The sequence below is a fragment of the Hippocampus guttulatus genome, chromosome 12 (genome assembly GCF_054856545.1).
Source record: "Hippocampus guttulatus isolate MCC_2025c chromosome 12, RoL_Hgut_1.0, whole genome shotgun sequence".
Lineage (NCBI taxonomy): Eukaryota > Metazoa > Chordata > Actinopteri > Syngnathiformes > Syngnathidae > Hippocampus > Hippocampus guttulatus.
In genome coordinates, this window is record NC_141272.1 from 6,378,066 (window position 1) to 6,393,104 (window position 15,039).

Here is a 15,039-nt window from a genome sequence, read left to right on the forward strand (position 1 = left end):
ACAAAGGAACAGCCAAAGCAGTAATCGTTGCAGATCAATAGTTGGCGCTAATGCGTTATGATCATTCATAAACGAAGAAGAAGAAATTATTCCTCATCAGTGTTCAGGTATGTTTTGTCTTCATTAAAATAGTAACTCTTTTAATTGGTTCCTGATTCGGACGCATCTTAGGTTGTTATCAAAATCAGACATGTTGTTTTGCTACAAGACATGTGGTCCTTCGACTATCGGGGTCGTTTGAAAACAAATTGCTTCCATGTTTGCAGGCAAGCGAGATATCTCGGAGGTACGAAGATGCCCGAGTATTGTGTTGCTCACGGTTGCAAAAATGAGCGAAATGCCGAGGTCAAGGCACGGAAAATTACCTTTCACAAGTACGTTTGAATTCTTGTTATGTTAAAACAATAACTTGAGTTCAACTGTAATTTGTAGTCCACCAGAGAGTGAAATGCTAACAGCCAACGCTATTTATTACTATTAAATAGCTACCAATTCAGTTATTTATCAATTTACTAATTTATAACGACTACTAGGCTACTATTAGTAGATATGCTAGCAATATTTTCCAGACGGTTGCATACTAAGATAAATAAGTTTGCCCGAAAATGCATCAAATAAAACTTCCAATGTCACAAAGATCACTTTGATAGGTTAAAAGTCGACATGGTTGTTAATTATTGAGTAGAGTGGGCGCAATTAATAGGTATGTGAAAACCGGTGGTTTCAGTAATACGGCATGGCATTATTGCTGTGTGGTGGTTGTATAGTTCGTTAAAAATGAACGCTAGATGTCAAATGCTTAAAGAACATAGTAATTGATGTGTTGCAGCAATAATTAACTCACCCTGATGGATTTTGACTTCATTAATAATATATCAGAACTTGGACTGGTTAACCGTTGCTATCTTGTGGCATGCTATAACCGTTTGACTCCATGTTTTTAAGGTTTCCAAAAGAAAAACATAAAAGGAGGCAATGGGAAGTTGCCCTCAGGAGAAAAAACTTTGTAGCCAGTGACCACTCGGTGCTCTGCAGTGTTCATTTTAATCCGGAGGACTTCGACAGGACCGGCCAAACTGTCCGGCTTAGAGCTGGAGCCATACCATCAGTTTTCAGCCTTCCGGCTCATCTCCAAAAAGTAGGTGTATCGCTAAGGTATACATAGAGTAAGCATTTTATATGCATATAATCCAAATAAATAACCCATGGTGGTTCATTGGTTGATTTTAAACGGTATTTCAATCTTTTTGCCATTTTAACAGGCTTCAAAGAGAACTAAAGAATGTCTGGAACTCGAGTCGATGGATGTGTCTCAGGCTGTCTTGAAACCAGATCCTGAGCCAATTGTTGCCCGAATGACGGTTGTAATGATCTGGATTTTAAACACTGTTGATTTTAGCTTCCAACGTGCTGTTGTTGGTTCTAATCTCCGATTTTTCTGTCTTTTCTCATATCCAGGATGGTGACAGTAGGATTAATGATGAGATGAAGAATGATTCTCAGTCCCACACAACTGTGAGTGCTTTGATTTAAATACCCTGTAAGAATTCCGAGCTTTGTACATTACACATGTGTGCAATCCATAAGAAAATAGATGTGTTGAGAGTTGAGTTGTGGTGTGTCATTCAGTCCAAATATTTTCATCCGTCTTTCTCATAGGATCACTCCTACACATTGCCTCCTGCTTGCCTTCTAAAGAAAAGGCTCGATGAAGCCCTAGCAAGAGTGGAGAGTCTGGAACGCGACAGCAGGAATGCAAAAATCAGGGAAAGTAGGGCGAAGCAAACGGTGCGCTGCCTGATTGACGAACTGAAGGAGAAGGACCTCATCAACATAGAGCTACAAGACAGGCTTGATTTTTACTCAGGTCAAATGAAAGTACAAATAAAGCGAATGCATACATTTATCAGCGTGCTTCAAAATAATTGCATTGGAAAGGTTTGCTGATAGAAATGTTGCACATCTCTGATAGATGCCCAGTTCCCCTGAGTCTCGAAGATGAACATTTCAGCACTTGATTTTAGTTTAGCTTTAGCACATTTAGGGTCAATAACACAGGATACCAACGTTTTATTTCTTCAGTTTATTTTAACAGTGATGCGAGTAAACCTTTCCCCGTGATTTTTTTTGTCGCTAACTCTGAATCTGCCCTCATTTTTTTCTCGAGCACATTACCTAGGTTTTTATACTCATAATGATATAATAACAATAATGTAATGTGTAATGTATTAGCAATATTAATGAATTAAGGGTTAGATTTAGCGACACGTGAACTTTTCTGAAACGTCATAGTGATGAATCACAGGGCATGGTAAAATCCCTATTGCGCAAGCTTTTACAGGTCAAACTTATAAACAAAATATAAAAAATGAAAATAACCTATAAAACCTGATGTGCTATGAAAAAAAATTGACATTTTTGAAATCAGCATCAAAAATACATTCTGGCGTTTGCCGTTGACCAGTGAGATTGACATGTTTTTGTCATAGCAGACGGCAAAACTAGTATGTATAAGGAAGATGAACTATACAACAAAGTAACAATTTGAAAAGAGGGCAAACATTTTTTTCATGTTTATATTTTTTGCTGGACTTCCTAAGTATTATTCACGACCAATTTACTAATTTGTTTCTATTCTTTGAATTTCAGGCCTGAAACTTGACCTCCTTGAAAAAAAGGGCCACGAGTACTCTAAGGATCAGCGAGAATTTGCCCTCACGCTCCATCTCCATGGGCCAAAGGTGTATGATTACCTCCGCGACACTCTGCAACTTCCTCTCCCGCATTCAAAGACTTTGCAAAAGTAGGCATGTTGCACTTTTTAAAATAGTTTTGAGAGGAATTTATTTTTGAATAGAAGTATGCAGAATTGTATCTGCAATTACCGGGATCAATTCAGTCATTGTAACTGTGGGAGCTAGCCAGCAACTCAATCAGGGCATCTGGCATGGATTCCAAATGGAGCTTATTGAATAAAATGAGGTTGACAAAGATGCATCACAACTGTATTTTCTTTTCGGCGTATTTGCTTTTTTTCCCCCTCTCATTTTAAAGGTGGATGGGACAACAACCCCATGACAGGACAATTCCAGACGATTTACCAGCCATATAATGGTCCAGAGTGACGTTGAACACACTGGATGAGGCAAGGTGAAAGCACAGGACAAGGCTGTGTTCCTGTCCGCTCTGCTCCAGTAGGTGAAGAACCGGATGATTTTCCATACCCTTCTGCCTACATACCTGCCATCATGAGTGACCAGAGCTACCTGCCCACCTGTCGGTTGGTCTGATTGAAAATGCCCTGGTCTTATTGAAAATGCCTTGGTCTGCATTTATGGTGGCGTTGTTTTTTGAAAGATGTTAATATTATGTAATGTAAAGTTTGTTGTTACCATATGCTTAAAAAGTATTTTTTGAAGGAAAAACGTTTCCAACCCACACTGGTTACTTGTACAATAGCTACATGTCCGTCATTTGTCATAAAACTGCATTAAAATAGTTTCAAAATTCAGTGAGTTCTGATGTTTTTTGTTTTGTTTTAATGAGTATGCTTTTATGCCCAAAGTCTCTAATGCACCTTACCTTTTTGAAACTAAGAGCTCCTTCTTGGCTACTGATTAATGCAGAGGGCTACTAGTTTGAAATAAATTTGCTCAAACTACTTTCATATGTTATACTGTAATTAATGACATTCATTTCTGAGAAGACACTGATCACATAAGCAAATTCGCACAATAATGATGAAATATAAACATCAATTGGCCACACTTTATAATAAATATCTGCCAGTTTTCACATTTCGAAATGACCACTTCTATCTGCATAACCATCTGCACTCACAGTCAAACCTAGAGACAATTTTGAGTGTTCAATCAGCCTGCCATGTTTTTGGAATGTGGGAGGAAACCGGAGTACCGGGAGAAAACCCACACAGGCCCAGGGAGAACATGCAAACTCCACACAGGAAGACCTCTGTACTATGCGGTCGACGGGCTAACCACTGGACCACCGGGCCGCCCCTGTTTGTTTTCAAGACTTTACAATTACCCATGAGAATAGCCACAAAGCCCATCCAAAGGACGTAAGCAATTTCCGACCTGACTGCACTCACTTACGGCAGTGTCATGGCGGCGCACGCAGTTTCTTTTGAGAGTTCAAGCACCATTGCTGATCGGAAGGACAGTAAACGACAGGCACGAGAAGAAGCGCTTGATCGGGTACATTCTAACAACAGATAACTATTTAAATACATTCGATCTAATTCGACTCGCGTCAAACTACACTTATTCCTGCCCTGATACAAGCTAGCAATAGGCTAATGGCTAATGTTGTCACCGATTATAGACAAAACTGTCCAAACACGGACAAAGCTGATAGGACTCGCCGGCTCTGTTCACCCGATTTTTTATGGCTTGTTTGCGGCAGGTCCGTCATGTTTACAATGCCTGTTATCTACTTGCTTTCAAGCTGTGTTTACAGTGCTACCGGCACAGAACTGATGATGCTTCTGCAGCCATAAGTGTTTTCGACACATTATCATCCCGTCTCATTTGTGTTTTGGGTCTTCGCTTATTTTTTTTTAATTTTTTTTTTTAATTTATTGTATTTTTCAATTTCTTTTGTCTATTCTGTTTCACTGTTTAGGCCAAGCAACAATATGAGAGAGAGGAGAGGAGGAAGGAGCTCAAGAGGCAGAGAGGGGAAGACACTTGGATGCTCCCTGAGGTCACAGACAGATTAAAGGAACTAGAGGACGTAAGGCTTGTCAGACAAATTGAGGATAAAAAAAACCCATCGCTCATGTGGTATTGGCTTCAGTGTAGTGATTAAAAAAAGCCACCTAAACTTTTCTCACCTACATTTCCCCATCTAGGAAATTTCTGTTAAAACCAAAAAGAAGAAAGAGAAGAAATCTAAAAAGAAGAAAGAGAAGAAAAAGAAGGCCAAGAAGGAAAAGAAGGGGACAGAAGCACCAGATGGCTCAAGTGACAGCTCAAATGTGAGTTGATTAATTCATCAAAAGTAATTAATTTAATTAATTAATTTGCTTGTGCTTTATTTCTCAGGACTCAGCTGAAGAGTGGGTTGAAGCTGAGCCTCAGTCACAGCCTGCTAAAGCCTGGAAGGTTTCAGAGAAGTCCAAGTCTCCAGAGAACAATGGCGACTCAACTCAAAATGTCCAAGTACTGTTTCTATTTTGCTCCCAGAGGCACTGAAGGACATGTTTAGTTTCACTTGATAATTTCAAACGAATTTGAATATTCACTTGAGCATTTCAAGACATTTTAAATGTTGGTGTTTGTTTTTCCCATCCATTGATACCAAGATATAATGTGTATCTCTTTCCTGTAGCGAGATGAATGGATGACTTTTGACTTTTTGGCCATGAAAACAACTTCCGTAGCAGAAAAGAGAGCTGAGAAAGACCGACAGAAAGAGGAGGAGTGGGCCAAAGCTCAGGCCATTGAACAAGTATGTTGAATGTTTGAATTACCATACTTTTTTACTCACCTGTCGGATGCACAAAAGCACCGAATGCCCTATCTATAAGAGTAAGATATAGTCTTAATTTCTCACATTTTCTGGTTGCCATGCTAACAAATTTGTGGGTCCAGCTCACTGAAACACTAAAAGAACAATCAATCAATACAAGATTCAATGCAAGATGTTTATTGGTGGAACTACACCATGATTACCAGTCCATGGTGTAGTTCCACCCTACAGCCAAAGTAACCTGGGCGAGGTGCCACTTGTTAAAAAAAAATGACGTTCTTACACAATTATCGAATAATTGCTGAAAATAACATTTGGGACAATAATTAATGGGAGTAGATACCCTTCATCAGTGTGGGTAAACATTAGTTTTGTGTTTATTTTTAGGATGGCTTGCTCAAATTAGAACTTAACCCGTACTGGAAGGATGGTGGAACTGGTCTCCCCCCAGAGGAAGTGACTGGTACTGCTGCAACAAAAGGTAACATTGGTCTCAAGATTTCCGATTTGAGATTTTATTTTACAAAAACAGAGAGAAGGGCAATGAGGTAAAGAAAAAAAAAGTTAAGAATTAAAATATGTATTTGAAATACCAAGTTTTTGTAGTACTATTATTTTAATAAATTTAATAAATGAATAAAACCATGTACAGCACTTTGTATGCAGCGGTGGCTGTTTGAAAGTGCTCTATAAATACAGTTGACTTGACTAAACATGTTAAATATGCTCACTCTTTATTTTATTAAGTACATCAAATGTTAATGGTTTCTTGATGACCTAAATGTTCGGTGAGCCAGATTATAAATCGGATTGTTTTTAAATCAGATTCAAGCACAACATGAAAAAAAAAAAGAAAATGTATCCAGGAAAAGAAAACTACCTTTATGTCAATGGGAGACATAATCTAGAAATAAATCTTCCAACAGGTTCGGTGGTGAATGATGGCGGTCTAAGCTGGCTGAGGAAGAACTACCAGAGGATGAAGGAGCAGGCAGAGAGAGAGCAGCGCAGCCTGGATGATGTGGTGGCAGACAGATACGGAGTAAGGACTGATGGCTGGCACACTTTTTCAATACACTGAGCTACATCATCGAAAAGCCAACATTTTTATTGTAGCCAACAAGGCGATGCTCACGCAAAGAGGCATCCTGCTTGCAATACACAAATATTCCAACTTTTCACATGTTGTTTATTTTGCAGTCAATGAAGGTATTCCAGCAGCGACTTGCTGAAGCAGAAAAAGCTGCTTATGGACATAAAAGCAGAGGAGAAGGGGATAATATGTTGATAGGCAGACGGTTGGAAGGAAAGGAGAGCACAGAGAGGTGGCGGAAAAAAGGAGACGAGATGGAGAGAGATCAGTGGAGGAGATATGAAAGAGACGCATCACCTTCGTCCCAAGAGAGATATTCTGACAGGAGAAGCCATCGAGAACGAGACAGAAATGAAGATAGTGAAAGAAACTCAAACAAGGACAAAGACAGATCTAGGGACCGGTGGAGAGAGAAGGAAAGAGATGACGAAAGAGAGAGAAACAGAGAGGGAGAGAGGCCCAGTCTTACATCCTCATTTGAGAAAAAATGGAGTCAACGCTCTTCCTCTCTTGGGTCACTGAAAGGCCGTTTTCTTAAGCCCACAGAAGATTATGACAGCAAAGGTAAGTTAATATCCTTTTGTATTACCACTATACATACACTCTCAAAATGCTGGCAAATTGTAACACAGCGTATGGGTTGGGCAGCGGCAAAAAAACAAATAGCAAATGGAGTTGGAACAAATAACAAATGGAGTCGGCGTGGACAAACCTGGTGTTTGGGTGTTTTGCGTCAGCATTACTCCACGGGGAAACATCTGCAATCCTTTTTCCATATTTAATGGTCTGTGCTCCTCTAATGTACCATAACTACACCATTGAATGGCCACCGTGCTCTCGGCAGGTGTTGTTATATGTTTTATTCAATGTGGGCGGGTTTGGTTTAGATTGTCTGTGTATTGCAATGATATCAATCATTTGACCTATCACTCTGTTTACAGTGCAGTTGAATCGACATAATTCTGATTCATGTCCGATGTGTATTTTTGTGTCTCTTGATGCTGCCATAACCTGTTGTCTATGGCGCATGGAGGCAAGAATTCTGAATTGTGTGTAGTGTGGCACTGTTAACTATTCCTTATACCAAGAACATTTGCATAATTCTATTCTTTTAACAGTTTGAGCAATGACTTTTTGTATTACATTGATCAGTGTCTTCTCAGAAATGAATATCATTAATCATTCATCAAAACATATGAAGGTAGATTGAACACATTTATTTCAAAAGTGCATACTATCAAACTGGTAGCCCTCCGCATTAATCAGTCGTGAAGGAGGAGCTCTTAGTTTCAAAAAGGTTGGTGAGCCCTGCTCTGTATTGTCCCTCGTTTTGAGTGTGAGTGGTTGTTGTTTGTCTTTGTGTACCCTGTGATTGGCTGGCCACCAATTTGAGCCGTACCGTGCCTACTGCCCGAAGACAGCTGGGATAGGCTCCAGTATGTCCCCCACCCTTGTGAGGATAACCCATTTGGCTCATGGATAGATGGATGGAAGACAAGATCTGTAGAACTGTGGTCTTGAATGTGATGCAGTTGAAAAACTTGAAAAAATGTGGCCACACCAGTGCAACCAGTGCCAAAAGTCTGTCTAGAGCCCAGTATATTCTTCTCATCGTATTTTGCTTCAATTCCTACACGCATACACAACAATTTGCTTTGAGAGTTTCAGTACCGGTATGCTTTTAATTGCATTTTCTGTGCAGCTCCCGAGCGTCCTCCTCCTAGAGCTTCTTCATCATCTATGGGGTTCTTGAAACCCACATCTGATGATGAAGATTCTGGTCCCCGAACAACAAGTACTGTGGGCTCGAAGAAGAGTGGCGGTCTTTCCCATGAGCCCGATAAGGAAGTGCAAGATGCTGCAAAAGTAACCCCTGCTCCTTGTGATGATGTAGCTGCTGCAACGGCAAAATCCAAGTCAGTTATCTTTCCCATCGATCCGTTTTCTTTTTCATAAATCAGTCATAAAAGTACTGCCAAATGTCAGATCATGAGGTCAGTATGTACATGTATTTTGGCGTCATTGTTGCCTTTTTCTTAAATGTGTTGTTTTTATGCTTGCTTCAAGTGAGAGCGACAGTGATGCAGAGGAGGAAGAGATTCCACTTCTCTCTGAGGAAGAGATGAACAAATTGGGTGCCAAAATGGTGAAGGCTGAAATTATGGGTAACAAAGTAAGTCGGCCCCTTGAATAAATTTTTTCGAATCTCAACATACCATACAAATCTTGGCCAAATGGCTTAAAATAAAGCTGAACATTTGGACAATGGCATTTCCTCCATTGGTCTTTACTAGGTGTGTCAGTTAAATGCGCGATTAACTCATTCAGTACCAGCCAATTCTGGACCAAGCCTGAAAAGATGTTTAAAAACGTCTTTGGGAGTGAATGAGTTAAGGGCATTAATGAAACACCCTCACAATACGTTTGGGTCTGCCAGGTCGGACCGGCATCTTCCCCCACAATTGGAGCCAACACACCACTAGGTGGTGGTCATTTGACAGCTCTCTTCACCCGAGTATCCAAAACATGCGGCCGCAAATCCGACGACACGACTGCAAAGTCGATAAATGAACTGCGGCCTCGGGTGTCCCTGGTGCCAAGTGTACATATGGACACATTTATGTTTGAACGTGGTGTTGGTTATGGACAATCCGTGATGAACACAGATGTCCAAATACAACCACTCACGAATTAATTAATGAATAAATATTTCTGTGACTCTGTTTCAGGCCGTGGTTGAGAAGCTTAAGGCCCAGTTGGATGCAGCTCAGAAAGCCAAAGAGAGCCACGATGCACGGAAGAAACTTCACGAAACAGCAAAATCAAACCAGGTCTGAATATACCACATTCATTAGTCTGTGTCCCATTTTTTGTTTTGTTTGGTTTGTTTGTTGGGTAGGGGTAGCGCAATGGTCAGAAAAGAGTCACACGCACACAGGCACGGGTGCCTGTACACATCCTGTATACTGCAGCAGAATGTAAATTGAAAATAAAACAATATACTGTACATAATAGCTATCTTGTGAAGTCTGACTTGCCACATAAATTATATGAGAATGTTATAAATAGTACCTCTTCTGTAGAGAATCCAGCTTTAGCAAAATATCTATACACAACAATCTTTTCACTGTAAGAATGTAACATGTCACAATGTCACATGTGCCCCCAACAACACGGTGCAGTCCGCCTGTCATTTGTTGCACAAAACGTAAAAAAGTGGACAGGTTTGGGCAAAAGTGGACATTTGGTCAGCCTGATACATGATACAATCTTGATAGAGCTTTAACATGTTGTAACTCTTTGGTAAGTGATGTCAGTATGAGAAAAAAGATTAAAGAAATATTTCCTGGGGTTCTAAGGTGGCAGTCTGCTCTAGTGAAGAACAAGAGGTCCTATTATTCAGAACTGATCAGGCCGGTCAGGCCTGGCCCCTCAAGCCCCTGTCTGGACCTCAGGAGCCCCACGGAGGACGTCGGAAGAAAAAGGCGGTAAGGCATACCTATAAGGGAAATGTAACTGCTGCCAAACATAAGAATGATGTCTTTATATCCCCCCCCCCCTCACGTATGTGATAGTATAATGTGTGAATGGCCTTTTTGGGTAGGTAATGTTTTTATTGGTGTGGGTGTGTTTGTGGTTTTTTTAACCTGCCTGCTTTTCATCATAGATTCCTATTCTTCTCATGATGTTCAATTTAAATTGCTGATGTCATACACAGTAGTATATTTATTATTCTGGATGATGCGCATAAATGTATACAACATTAGACCATCCACAGGATTATGATATACACACTCACATAATGATATCCCATACAAGATATATATTCAAATGTGTCAAACCAATGTTTTTTATTAGATTGTTTTTTTATTGATTGTAATACACATATTATTCTTATGCAGGATCTTGAATCTAGAGGAACTTTGTAATGCTTTGTAGTAACTTGAATTTATTTCAGTCTGCAAATTGATGAAAAAAACAGCGTGATATTTGTTGTACCGATTGAGGGAGTTGGTTTCATCAGAATGAGATCTTTTTTTATTTTTTATTAAACCAGTATTAATAGCTAATATACTGTACTCTGAACATGATGCCAGTGACGTTAACTTGCTAACAGCATGCGCACATTCTGTCTGTCCAGATTGAGACTCATGTTGATGGGCAGCGGGTGAGGTACTTCCAGGATGATGACAGTGTGGGTCTGAAGGAGATGGTCAGGAGGGAGAAGATGGGCTCAGCGCAAGATCAGAATGCCCTCTACTCTCGAATGGCTGCCAAGGTAAAAAAAGCATTTTGATCACAAACAGTGCAGTGCGGAACACAGCACAGAAAAAACAATGACCTTGAGGGATGTTTGGAAGCACTGCCTATAGAAAAATAATTGAAAAAGCCACCTGGCATCTTGAAGATAAGGTTAGTTATTCCCCTAGACTGGTAATTTAAAGACTATGTTTCATTGTATTGCAAAGCTGCACAAATGAGTTTACATAATATTAAGTAAGAACTTGATGCTCAAAGCAACCAGCATTTATTTTTTTAAGATTGCATTTGAAGAATTATCCAGTGTTTCTCTTTGGCTGTGTAATTCCTTAGCACCGATACAGAACCCAAATTTATATAAAATACACTATACAATATAGAATACAGTATAGAAATATGCAGCTGTGTATGCCTTGAAATAATCTTTTATAATATATTGTTATCTTACCTAAAAAGAAACACTTCAAGATAGTTATGATGGTAGACAAGCATATAAATGGAGAGCAGTACCTCTGCGATTGTCATGGCAACACAAGATCACCTACTTTAGTGCTTAACAAAAGTGTTGATCTTTTACAAAATCCTCTTATGTGCTGCTCACCCTGTTACTGTTCATAGTTGTGTGCCATGTATGAACCTTGTTTGTTTTCAATGAAAATGTTGTGTTGTAATTTTTTATTATTATTATTATTATTAATTGACCTAACCGTAGGTGAATGCAGATTTGTATTTACCACAGTGGCTTAAATGAGTTTTCAAACTCAATCGGCATAAACGTGTTCATTTTAATGCCAGACACAACACTCCAGCTACATTTGGAAGCTGATATTTGCTATGCAGCCTGAGTAATCTGTGGATGCAATTTTATGTACAATTACACCAGACTATGTTTTTTAAAGGTAGGGAAGGGTACACACACTCCCCACAGCACGAAACTAATTCACTTTTCAGTCTCACTCACATACACACACTTGAGCTGTGCTTGCCCCCCCCCCCATCTCTCTCTCTCTCTCTCTCTCTCTCTCTCTCTCTCTCTCTCTCTCACACACACCACAGTAATCTGTTGCCTGGTTACCATGGTGACAAGACTGAGACTTAACGGCTGAGTCGGTACTCCGTGTCCTTCAACTTGTCCATAGACATCGCTCGCTCGCACGCACACGCACGCATGCACACATGCGCGCGCACACACACACACACACACACTAGATAACATTGTGTCAACGTTTACAAACGGTTACGTTACAATCAAAGGGTCAATAATCATCTGCTGACATATCCTGCATATCATGTCAAAAAATAAATCCAGTCTTAGTTACAACTATACTTCTGTCTTCATGCCACTTGCATCCCGCTGTGCTATTCTCCACCATCATTAATTGTGTTCCAATCAACCCTCCAGATGATGGGAAAGACAGACGGTGACAACTACACGCTGGATGATATGTTTGTGTCAAGTGCGGCGCAAAAAGAGGGTGCGGGGAGGGAGGAGGAGAGGTTGAGGAAGCGTGCCACTGAAGAGAGTCGGAGGCTAGCGACCTCCATGGAGAAATGCCGACACTGTTTCAGCAGCCAGGAGCTCCAAAAGCACCTCATAGTGGCCATAGGGAGCAAGGTAATCAATTGTGGATATCCTATGTTTGGGCTTCTGGAATTCAGAATTAATAACAGTGCTGTCCAATTAAAATCACTGCCAATAGCGGTGTCAATGTTTTCCCCTCTGAGGGGCATATGCAGAAAAATTATAGTAATATGTTTGGTCTATTTAAGAATATACAATATTCTAATTTGGGATGTGCTTGTTTGTGTAATTAAAAAAACAAAAACCTTTTTTCAGGCCCAAGCATTGAAAAAACCCCCAAAAGTTTTCTTTCAAAGTACTTGCAGTTTTTAGAGATTCTGTACAGAACGTTCCGTCGACATTCTGTACAGCGATGAGGAGTGGAGACTGTTGACATTAGCCTACATTCCCTTAGCCAATCAGGATGCAAAACGCAATGCACTGTTAAAAAAAAAGCAAAATCGATTCAAATTGCGCTCATCTACAGCTACGTAGCAACGTGTTTTGAACTACATACAAAACAAACGTGTCTTTGTAAAGCCACTGCAATCTGCTTTTGCATACGTGTTGTTTTTATCCAGGTATACCTAAGTCTACCTGCAGGAGTGTCCCTGACAAATGGCCACTGTCTAGTCTGTCCCCTCCAGCATCACTGCTCCGCCACCACCTTGGATGAGGAAGTCTGGTCAGAGATACAGGTGGACCAATCTGTTGACTGTTGTACTGTACGGTAATCAAACCGCCTGCTCACATATAACTAACTTCACTTCCGTCTTACTTTGAGGTATACAGCTGTTCCGACGCAGCTTGGTGCGTATGTTTGAGTCCCAGGACCTGGACTGTGTGTTCATGGAAACGCATATGAACCCACGCAAGAGACAGCACATGGTCTTGGAGTGTATCCCACTTCCCCGGGAGCTGGGTGATATGGCACCTATATACTTTAAGGTATGCGGGTTAGTGGTTGTGTCATTTTGGCCACACAACATTCGGATGTCCTCTCAAGAGCACTGAATCTGATGTGTCTGCCCCCCCCCCAGAAAGCGATCATGGAGTCTGATGAGGAATGGGCCATGAACAAGAAGGTTGTTGACCTTTCTTTGAAAGACATCCGCAAATCTGTAAGTTTATTTATTTATTTATTTTGCCTGTTTGCCTTCATGCTGCACTAGCATCGTAATAAAACCAACATGGCAATTTAAATCGGCCAATAGACCAATTTATGTCCTTCGTGCTTCATGGTTTAGTCTCTCCCTCCTACCTCTTCATTCATTGTCCTCTGTTGTGAATTGCTTCACGCCTGGTTAATTGTTTGTGTGCTGCAGGTTCCCCGAGGGCTGCCCTACTTTGCTGTAGACTTTGGACTCCAGGGAGGGTTTGCTCATGTAATTGAAAATGAACAGAAGTTCCCACATTACTTCGGCAAGGTCAGCTTATGCCTTAACATTTCACACTGTGTCTGTAAATCCCTTTTTTTTCTTCACAGTTGCAAACAGCGCGTTGCAAAAGATTGAATTCCTAAAGTAATTTGGGGAAGATTGGGATTGTCACATTGTTTAAAAAATATTTCTGGAATGGAGTGAAACAAAAATGAAGTCAGCCTTCCTGTACTTGAAAAGAAACGGTTTCAATATGATTGACCAGCCTTCTCATCACAGGAAGTCGTTGGAGGTATGATGGACTTGGAGCCGAGGCTTTGGAGGAAGTTGATACGTGAAAACTTCGATGACCAGAGGAAGAAAGTCCTGCAGTTTGCCCAATGGTGGAAACAGTACGATTGTACCAAGAGTGAGGTCTAGCAGCACATATTTAAACAACATTCCTCAACTTTCTCAGTCGTTTTTGCCACCTCTCCCAGATTCTTTGGAATGTATTGCAGTCATAAAATTCCAAGTGAATGATTATTTGCTAAAAGCAATAAGGTTCATCGATGTGGATGTTAAATATCTTGTAGTGTATTCAATTAAATTTAGGCTGAACATAAGTTGAAAATCATCGTATTCTGTTTTTATCTACAACACAATGTCCCAACTTTATTAAAATTGGCTTTGTTATGATTGATCAAATGCACATTCAATTTTTGGATTGAAACGAGCCCAGCCGCCTGTTATTTTGCCTTGGGTTTTCATTGTTACTCTGGCCTCACAATCATGTGCAGCTGTCACTTAATTGTTAGAGGTTGCAGTGTCATGACAGCCTTCCAGCGGAGAAGCACGACACAGCCTCCCAATCCTGTCATCTCCTCTTAGATGTAATCAGCTACCTTGCCCCCAAATGCGTCCTCATCATTTCTTTCACACAGCATACTCTTGCCTTTTTGATTAGCCCATCACTGCAAAGAGTCACCACAGTTCACATTGCATTGTAGGATCCTCTGCATGTGAATGTGCAGCTCTGAATTTATACAGTACCGTATTGCACTATAAGGCACACCTAAAAGCATTAAATTTTCTCAAAAGCCGACAGTGCACCTTAAAATCCGATGCACCTTTTTTATGAATCAATATTCTGTGTATATACAGTATATGCATATGCACAACCACCAATGAGGTGGGATTTGGTGAAGTCTGAGGCTGACCCTAATTTCCGGATCATAGCGATTCCATGAAATGTGAATTCCAGTGTGATCCAT

At 40.4% G+C, this 15,039-nt stretch overlaps 2 protein-coding genes across 5 annotated transcripts; both read left to right on the forward strand.

Moving 5' to 3' along the window:
* The first annotated feature begins 68 nt into the window (after positions 1–68).
* LOC147197118 (THAP domain-containing protein 6-like) lies at positions 69–3,511 on the forward strand. Of its 3 annotated transcripts, XM_086126387.1 has the most exons (8): positions 69–107; positions 267–374; positions 946–1,138; positions 1,263–1,361; positions 1,459–1,515; positions 1,660–1,867; positions 2,650–2,803; positions 3,055–3,511. In XM_086126387.1, exons 2-8 carry the CDS (start codon positions 295–297, stop codon positions 3,110–3,112), a joined length of 849 nt encoding a protein of 282 aa, XP_085982513.1. In that variant the 5' UTR covers positions 69–107; positions 267–294; the 3' UTR covers positions 3,113–3,511. The 3 variants fall into 3 exon arrangements, with proteins under 3 accessions (XP_085982513.1, XP_085982515.1, XP_085982512.1); XM_086126389.1 differs by having other exon boundaries at positions 2,650–3,511; XM_086126386.1 differs by lacking the exon at positions 69–107 and having other exon boundaries at positions 196–374.
* Positions 3,512–3,946: 435 nt separating this feature from the next.
* On the forward strand, positions 3,947–14,391 carry cwf19l2 (CWF19 like cell cycle control factor 2). Of its 2 annotated transcripts, none has more exons than XM_086126138.1 (19): positions 3,947–4,081; positions 4,645–4,755; positions 4,874–4,999; positions 5,067–5,183; positions 5,353–5,472; positions 5,881–5,974; positions 6,420–6,535; positions 6,694–7,150; positions 8,289–8,502; positions 8,654–8,759; positions 9,316–9,417; positions 9,946–10,074; positions 10,728–10,865; positions 12,249–12,461; positions 12,989–13,105; positions 13,200–13,355; positions 13,448–13,528; positions 13,733–13,834; positions 14,066–14,391. In XM_086126138.1, the coding sequence occupies exons 2-19, from the start codon at positions 4,714–4,716 to the stop codon at positions 14,204–14,206; spliced, it is 2,571 nt and encodes an 856-aa protein (XP_085982264.1). In that variant the 5' UTR covers positions 3,947–4,081; positions 4,645–4,713; the 3' UTR covers positions 14,207–14,391. The 2 variants fall into 2 exon arrangements, with proteins under 2 accessions (XP_085982264.1, XP_085982263.1); XM_086126137.1 differs by lacking the exon at positions 3,947–4,081 and adding an exon at positions 4,121–4,217.
* Positions 14,392–15,039: the final 648 nt, after the last annotated feature.

What these genes read in the sequence shown, in the direction of transcription:
- cwf19l2 (XM_086126137.1), top strand. Translation starts at nt 4,125, where the DNA reads ATGGCGGCGCACGCAGTTTCTTTTGAGAGTTCAAGCACCATTGCTGAT. An exon ending in GATTAAAGGAACTAGAGGAC is followed by an intron (nt 4,756 to 4,873) that starts GTAAGGCTTGTC and finishes TTCCCCATCTAG; the next exon opens with GAAATTTCTGTTAAAACCAA. An exon ending in TGGTGGCAGACAGATACGGA is followed by an intron (nt 6,536 to 6,693) that starts GTAAGGACTGAT and finishes TTTATTTTGCAG; the next exon opens with TCAATGAAGGTATTCCAGCA.
- LOC147197118 (XM_086126386.1), top strand. Translation starts at nt 211, where the DNA reads ATGTGGTCCTTCGACTATCGGGGTCGTTTGAAAACAAATTGCTTCCAT. An exon ending in CAATTGTTGCCCGAATGACG is followed by an intron (nt 1,362 to 1,458) that starts GTTGTAATGATC and finishes TCTCATATCCAG; the next exon opens with GATGGTGACAGTAGGATTAA. An exon ending in CAGGCTTGATTTTTACTCAG is followed by an intron (nt 1,868 to 2,649) that starts GTCAAATGAAAG and finishes TTTGAATTTCAG; the next exon opens with GCCTGAAACTTGACCTCCTT.